This window comes from Helianthus annuus, chromosome 3 (genome assembly GCF_002127325.2).
Source record: "Helianthus annuus cultivar XRQ/B chromosome 3, HanXRQr2.0-SUNRISE, whole genome shotgun sequence".
NCBI lineage: Eukaryota > Viridiplantae > Streptophyta > Magnoliopsida > Asterales > Asteraceae > Helianthus > Helianthus annuus.
In genome coordinates, this window is record NC_035435.2 from 2,168,771 (window position 1) to 2,177,008 (window position 8,238).

At 34.2% G+C, this 8,238-nt stretch overlaps 1 protein-coding gene across 1 annotated transcript; it reads right to left on the reverse strand.

Annotated features, from left to right (window-relative positions):
• Positions 1-5,741: 5,741 nt before the first annotated feature.
• LOC110928469 (pathogen-associated molecular patterns-induced protein A70-like) lies at positions 5,742-7,274 on the reverse strand. Its single transcript, XM_022171490.2, has 2 exons — positions 6,639-7,274; positions 5,742-6,083 (listed from the first exon to the last, which is right to left on the reverse strand). Exons 1-2 carry the CDS (start codon positions 7,189-7,191, stop codon positions 5,815-5,817), a joined length of 822 nt encoding a protein of 273 aa, XP_022027182.1. The 5' UTR covers positions 7,192-7,274; the 3' UTR covers positions 5,742-5,814.
• Between the last annotated feature and the right edge of the window lie 964 nt (positions 7,275-8,238).

Genomic DNA, 8,238 nt, shown 5'->3' on the forward strand with positions numbered 1-8,238 from the left:
TCAATATGTTAACCTAAGTTTCCAACGCGTTAACTTTGCCTTTCCTGCATCGTTGCCACGAAGAGGAGGTAAAAGAATCAAACTTAACAATACCCCAAGTCTCAAGGGCGGTGCGTTAACCCTATAGCGCTATAGTTGTCAAGGTTGGCTAAACATAAGATTCAACGTTCACATAGCGTATAAGACTCACAAGTATCACAAGTATCATGTTTTCATGTATAATAGTGGATAGAGCATGTTTACAAACAAGTTTCAAGTGTCGTGCGTTTATATATAATACATGTTGCATCTGAAAGTGTTTAAAAACAAAAGGGGATCGAGTATACTCACAGTGGGTGCTTAGATCCTAAACACAGTTTAGTTGGATCGAAGGGAGCGTTGGACCAGCCTACGTGCAGGAATAGATCATAAGTCCTCTAAGTGTTGACCTGGTTGGAAACAGAGTGTCGAGCGAGATAAGTGTTTAACAGGTGATCCGGATCATTCGAACAGTGTGTGGGTGTTTGCGAACTGTTAAAGTTTTCGATGTTTTGATCAAAGTGTCTACAAAATTAAACAAGAATTGTTATCATGGGTAGGTCATCTAGACGGATGGTCATCCGATCGGATGGCCATTCGGGCAAATGATCAGTTTTTGAAGTTTTCGTTAAATTTTCTAAGTAAAAGTTTTGAGTTAACGGAGAAGGCATGACGACGTGTCAAACAAGGAAACATACCAAATCCAGTTCATTAGGTCGGATGGGTACCACCCCTTTGGACAGACGAGTTGTTCTTGGTGAAAGTTCATGTTTGACCCATTAATCAGTTCATCTCTCCGGTGGAAATCAGTTTTCAAGCCGGCTCTCGACTAAGGAACGAGTCGAGAGACTGTTTGAGTCCGATTTCACCAATTTTTTGTATAAAAACTGAAGAAAAGTTCAGAAATAAGTTGTGAAACGTGAAAGTTTATCAGATCTGAGCTGGAAACATATGAAATTCCTTTAGATCTGGTATAAAAATTGTGAAAATCCTTTAGATCTGGAACCAATCTTGGTTAAATGGTGCTCCTCAATAGTTTGCATAAGCAACCGAGTGGAAACCACCTTCAAGAGGTCCAAATCAGCTGGTTTTCGAGAAAAAGTTGAAGTGTTTGTGTGATTTTGATGAAGAAAATGGAGTAGAAGTGATTATGATGAAGATGGAACAAGAATTGAGTGAAAAAGCTTACAATATAGCCTTGATTCTTGTCTGGAACTTGAGAACGAATGGCAGAGGTGAAAAGTGTAAATGAAGGTTCAAGTGCTCTATTTATAGATGACAATAACAGGCCCATTTGATTGGTTTCGTTCGCATGGGTTAAGGCGGTGCAAGCGTCGAGTGTCAGATGGCGTCCGGTCGAATGGCCATCCGGGCGGATGGTCATCCGAGCGGATGTCCATTCGGATGGCCAGTTCGAGTTTGTAAATTTTCCAACTTTGGTTCGTTCTGCGAGCGAGGTTAAGTGTTGTGTTGCGTATTATTGTGAGTAGCCATTACATACAGTATCATTACATTTTGGTGTTTAATTAGCATAAATAACAAGAGTAACTTAGTGTTTCGGATTCGTGTCTAAATTAGTTTCTCGTTCATTAAGTATCAAAGCATCACAAAGAGTCAAGAATCTAGGGTAAATACATCGTTCACACATAAGAAGCATCACATAGAGTAATAGTTTCAAATAGTTTGACACAATTAAGATTCAAACAGTCTCATTTCTCATTATGATCGGTAGTCTCGAGAGTACAAGCATAACATGATAGGAAGCTCGGTAAGACTTGCTTAGATAACAAGAGTATCGAAACGCTCGGCGTTACACTTATTACTTATTGATTATACATATTAGAGTACACGTTGTACTTACTTTTAGTTCGAACATACTTACATAATGTCATTTCATAATTTTAGCATTTATTTCAAAAACTTTCCCCTCTCATCAATACTTAAGCCATTCGCTCAGGTCTTACCCATCATTTGCCTCAATTCTCAAGAGCCAAGTTACTATGTGTCTATCCCGTAACTTTATTCAATACTTTTCCCAACTAATGTTCTCTTACTACTACAACTTTCGACGGTTTTGCTTGATTAATAAACCAAACCTTTCAGGTTATTTTACCATTACTTGCTTTCTTGTTAACAATCTCAACTTCGTTTGGATTTTTAGAATGCCAAATTATTAATGCATTCTTATTTGTGTTTTATCAATCACCTATAACTTATCCTTTACGTGTTCGTTCAGGCACTTACACATACATATGCATTACGTTAGTCAAGCGATATGGTTAACCCAGCGATGCTATTTTTACCGCTTACCCACTATGTTTATACCTGCCTTAGTCGGGGAGAGGGATGCAATTCCTCCTTTGTTGTTACTCGACTCTTAGTCATTGATGAATCTGATCCTTTATTCTCACATGTTTTGTTCGTAATCACTTAAGGATTCCCGTCTTTTCATTCTTACATATTACTCATATATATTCGATCCGTATTTGCCTACAGATGTTACCTTTCTTTATTATGTTTCATTTCTTATAAGTTTGATATGTGTTTATCTACGGATGTCAACCTTTCACTCATACATTGCATTCTTTTAATCCATACTCATCTACGGGCTCATCTTTTCATCTATACCTTTTATTCTTATAAGTTTGATCTGTATTTGCTTATGGGTTCAAACTTTTTCATATTGGGGGTGGGTTATGGGATTTAGGTTTTTCGTATTGAAGCACATGTGCAGTACTTTTTTTTAATTTATTTTTTTATAAATTAAAAATAACGACTTCTAAGGAAAAAAAATTGTGTGTTTTTTAGGCTTTTTTAGTTAGTTTTTTTGTTTTCTTATTTAAACTAGTTTTCTTATGATTCATCCCCTATATATATAGAAACGGGATCAGAAGAAAACGCTCAAAAGTGTGAGAACGGTGAGAACGCATCCTGGCCTAACACGTGTCACGCGGCATAGAGAAAGGCGGAGGGGCTTTTTTGTCCTTTCATATTTCTTTTTTTAAACGCGTGTCACATCCCGTTTCCATTTTTTTGACGTTTAATTAATACGCGACGTTTTATTGTTTGTAGATCAGGATCATAGTAAACATTTTGGCGTTCTAAGTATGTTTTGGCGTTTTTATTGTTTTTTTTTTAAATCAGGATGCATGTATATGATGTAAAAAACATTAGTAATTTTCTTGATGTTTATTATATCAAGTAGGATTCAGGTCTATAATGTGACAGACAATTATGGCGTTTTAAAAAGATAAATAAATTCAGTTTTCCATGTAGTGGCTTTTAATATAATAAATGTTTGGCAATAATGGTACCGTCTTTTTATTTTACTGTTTAGCAATTACTATTTCGTTCAATTTCATCTGTGAATTAGTTTGATTTTTCAGTAATACCTTGTTTGGCGTTTTTGGCGTTTTATAGCAATATCGTGCTTGGCTAGCATCTGTTCTCTCAGTTTTCACACTATCAGTCGTTTTGATGTTTTTGGCGTTTTATATTAATTTTTTTGTAAGTAGAGAATTAGATAATAAATCAGAGAATTAGATAACAAACAATAGAAATTGAAAAAAAAAATAAAAATTATAATCTAATTTCTCTTCCAAATCTTCATTGTCATCAGCCTCTTCTACTTTAACCTTTTTGGCGTTTTGAACATGTTTTGAATACCTTATGTAGATCCTTATTTTCCTACATAACGCCCATCTTCATTAAGGGGTAAAAGTGTCTTTTACTTCGTTTTTTCCTGAATATTTGTCCATCTCATCCAGCAAAAGCTTATAGATATACCCACCTCAGAGTAGAATCCATTCAGTGAAACTTCAATCAGAACAATACTCAATATAGAAGAAATGAGGTTCCGCATCTGTGGCTTTTTTAAGTATCTTTTTTGGCGTTTTAAAGTAAATGGTTTCTGGGAAAGATGGCGTTTATTTTTGATGGTGTGATCAGTTGATTGTGCAGAGACGTCTCTCTTATAGGATGTTTTTGGCGCGTAGTTTCGGGGGGATTTTTATTTATAATAAATGATATTAATAAAGTAGCCGTCTTTTCGGTTACTGTGTGTATTTTTTACTGTTTTTGTTCAGCTTTTTATAGCTCTATGGTCATAGACATTCCATCTTCCAACTTTGGCGTTTTTTAATGGCTTTAAGTAGTTTTTGGCGTTTTTTTTTTTCATTTTTAGCTTTTAATAATACTTCTCCAAATTACTTTTATTATAGGCTGGGAGTTTTGGGCATTTTACTGCATTATGGCATTTTACTGCATTATGGCGTTTCCCAATCTTTATGACTTTTTGGCTCTTTATTAAACTTTTTTATTCTTAGTCGAAAAATACATAACAAACAACAGAAAAGGAAAATTAAAAAACTGAAAATAGAAACAATTTATCTTCCAAATCTTCACTGTCATCAGTCTCTTTCTTCTTTGTAACATGTTCATTGGTGGTTTGGCTTTGTCATGCTTGTGTTTTTGTGGCCGTTTGGAAAGACAATATGACATGAGTTTTTTGTTTGAATATGTATCTTCAAACCACTCATCAGTGTCATTCGTCTATTCATGTCATTATATTATTCATCAATAACAAAACACAAAAACTGACATAAGTCTGACACCAGTATCTTTTTCTTGAAGTTTTGTTCATCTCATTCAGCAAAATGTTATTTGAGTCACAGCACCTCAGGAAAGAATGCATTCTCCGAAACTTCGCGTAGAAAAATATTGAATATACAAGAAAAGTTTTTTGGCATTTTTGGCGTTTTACTGAGGAAATAGTGTATCTAAAAGAAACGTCCATTTTTTGGAAATTTTTGATATTTGAGAGATTTGGCGTTTTCTAAGATGATTGGTATATAGTAAAATATGGCGTTTTTTAGTAGGTGTGTTTGATGTTTTGGAATTTTTGGCGTTGTAAGATGAATGTTATATAGTAGAAAATATGGCGTTTTCAGGTTGGGAGAGATGTGTTCTTATGTATGAGAATGTTTTGTTTATATATGGATGCGTTTTGGCCAGTAATGACGTTTTATTCATTACTTTGGCGTTTTGGTATAGAAGTGTAAAGACCTTTTTACCCTTAATGAAGGGCGTCCACTCAGTAGAATTCGTGTTATTTACGAAAAAGCCACCGCGCCAATCTAGTCCATAGATTGTTTTGATCTGATGATTCATAAGCGTTCTCCCCGTTCTCACAGTTTCCACAGTTTTCTCTAAGTCCTGACCCTATAGGGAACTAGGGAACGCTTTAAAAAATTCATTGGGGAACTAGGGAACACTTTAAAAAATTCAACTTAACATGTTAAAATTCATTTTTTTTAATTTTTCGACGTTTTTCCTTATAAATACATGTAGAAGAATTTTTAATAAAAAATCAAAAACTAAAAATATAAAATAAAATGTTTAAAAAACAGTTAAAAATATATCTTATAAAATTAACTTAACATGTTAAAAGTCAATTTTTTAAAAAAGTTTTTCAGCACATTTCCTTATAAAAATGGGTAAAAACTATTCCAATAAAAATTATTTATGTAAAAAAAAAATAGCCTTTTTTTAACTGTTTTTAGTTTTTGATATTTTTTATTAAAAATAATTCTACAAGTATTTAGATAGGAAAGCACCGAATTTTTTTTTTAAAGTTAATTTTTAACATGTTGAGTTAAATTTTTAAGAGTATTCCTCGGTTCTCAACTTTTTAGTGTTCTCCAATGAACCTCACACTATAGCCGTACATTAAACAAGATGCATAACTCGATAATCAGGGGCATTTACGTCAAGAAACTGTTTATTTCAAGCAAATATTCATGTTCCTCTATGCAACATTTCTCTAAAATTTTTAAGAGAATCAAGTCTTTGTAGTTTCAGTTGTTGCTTAAACCTTTTGATGAAGTCATCAGCTTTTGCATCTACACTTTCACCATGCACCTGGAAGGCCTTTTTCGTTGCCGCTAGTGGTGGCTTCCCGACGTCAACCTCTCTTCCGCCGTCTGATGTTGGCCTCTTCTCGCTACCTGATTTCCTTGACTTGCTTGGTGGTCTATTCGCCGGAGCCACCCCAGACTTATCCGATACTACAATAAACATATGAAAACGAGACATAATTAAATACTCACCACTCAAAAACAGGCAAGCGCGACCAAAATTTGATACGGTCATAAAACTAGTGACCGAAAACATGAGGTCGCAAAATTAGTGACCGTGCAACATTCAGTCATAAAACGGTTACAAATCTTGCGACCTTCTAAACGATTAATAAATTTGATGGCAAAATAACCCGGTCAAAATATGTGATTACTACAGAGGTTTTTGCCACTGTAATTTCCGTCACAACTTTGTTACAAGTGACCATTGTGACGGAATTTGTGAATATGATAGATGGTTTTCTAATAGTGACCTTTGAATATTATAAATGGTTTTCTAATAGTGACCACCATTTTAAATAATTCATACTTAATAAATAAATAACTGGTAATTGGTTGCTATACGTGTTACAATTATGAAATTAAAAAAAAGTTCATGCTTCTCTTGTTTCATTCCTTCGTATTTTTTTATTTAATTGTGTAATACAATGGTTTATAAGCTAGAAAAATGCTTACAATTAACTAATTTGATGTGGAGTGACTTACCATTTGTGACATTATTGTGTTCATTTGAGTCATGATGTGGGTCGTTATCCGAATGATCATCTTTGCAAGATGGTGTGTTGCCAGAGTGTTGATCCGAGTTGAAGGGAGATCTGAGTTTAAACGACTTGACTCGGTCCATCAACGAACGAGTCCGAGTCACTTCACTCAGCGAGTCACTGAGCTGCTCTGACTCAGCAGGTAATGAGTTGTGGAAAGAAGAGAAAGAGAAATCAAAGGACTTAACTCGTTCCAAAAGAGACAGCCGACGACCGAGCTGACTCGCCGAGTCATACTCGCTTGACTCAGAATGAACTTGATATTGGTCATGTGATTCTGGGGTGGTGTAGAAAGATGAAAAACTCACAGACTTGACTCGTTCCAGCAACGAAGGTGATCGAGTGAGTTCACTCGGTGTATTATCATGATGATGATTGTTTGGAGACTTGTAGTTTGAAGCTATAAAGATGGTGGCGATCATGATGTTAAGAGCACAAAAAAGAATAGTGGGTGTGGACCAATCAGCCATGAAAGCCAACATGGAAGCAATAGCCATTGATGAATCACTTACAAGCAGTATTTCTTCTTGTATATAATAATAATAATAATAATAATGTTGTGTGTTTTTCAATTTGGTGAAGATGAGATTTGGAAGTGTGTGGTTATACACGTATACGTAAAAGATGTGGTATGAAAAAATATAAAAGTCATCGGTTGGTAAAGAAAAAAGTGTTTACATTAATAATGACAAACAAGATCAGTTTCACTATTTCAGTATGATATTTCAAACTATGATCATTAGCTTATAGAAACTAATCACTTTATTTTGTCTTAGTTTATAATTCATGTGGTTTATATAAGTTTGATTTTCTTTTTGAATTTTAAGTTTGAACTAGTAGATGTGACCGCCACGTTACTACAGGTTTGGGACGGGAAATTTGTAATGCTCGATTTTGAATAAGGTTTATTGAAATACGTAGATAAGAATAAGCATGTCGTAATGATATATTTGAATTTGAATAAAATCCAGGCACATCACGGATTTTGAATAAAATTTACATTGAGGGAAATAAAGTTGTAAATAAATATGTACCTTTAGGTAATATTGATGGTGTGTATCTTTATCTATGTAGTTAATATCCTGATATATCGGTTATCGGTCTCCTGCTGAGATATCAGCATAAAATATTGGTCAGGATATCGGTACCGATAATATCAGCGATATTGTTCGATATTTGATCAATAAAACACCGATTTTCCCGATATCAGTACCATTCTTCTTATTTCTACCGTTCATTTTTCTTCTTATTGCTGCTATTAGTGTTTTAAGTCTTAATTGTTAGTTGTTACTTTTAAATTTTAGTGTTTTAAGTCTTGGTCAGTTTTTACTTGTTACAATTGTTAGTGTTAAATTGCTATATATATAAAATTAGCATGATATTAAAATTACCGATATCCCACCGTGATAACCGATATCTCAAATATCGGTCCTTGACCGACATCCAATATTTTACCGCATTAACTACTTAGATCTTTATGATTTGATGTCTTGTATATTATTACACACAACTATGTGGCTTATGAAAAGTCCCACGTTATTTTA

Excerpts from the sequence above, each read along its gene's own strand:
- LOC110928469 (XM_022171490.2), bottom strand. The coding sequence starts at position 7,191 with ATGGCTATTGCTTCCATGTTGGCTTTCATGGCTGATTGGTCCACACCC. Across the intron at positions 6,084-6,638 it reads ACACAATAATGTCACAAATG|TATCGGATAAGTCTGGGGTG; the intron begins GTAAGTCACTCC and ends TGTTTATTGTAG.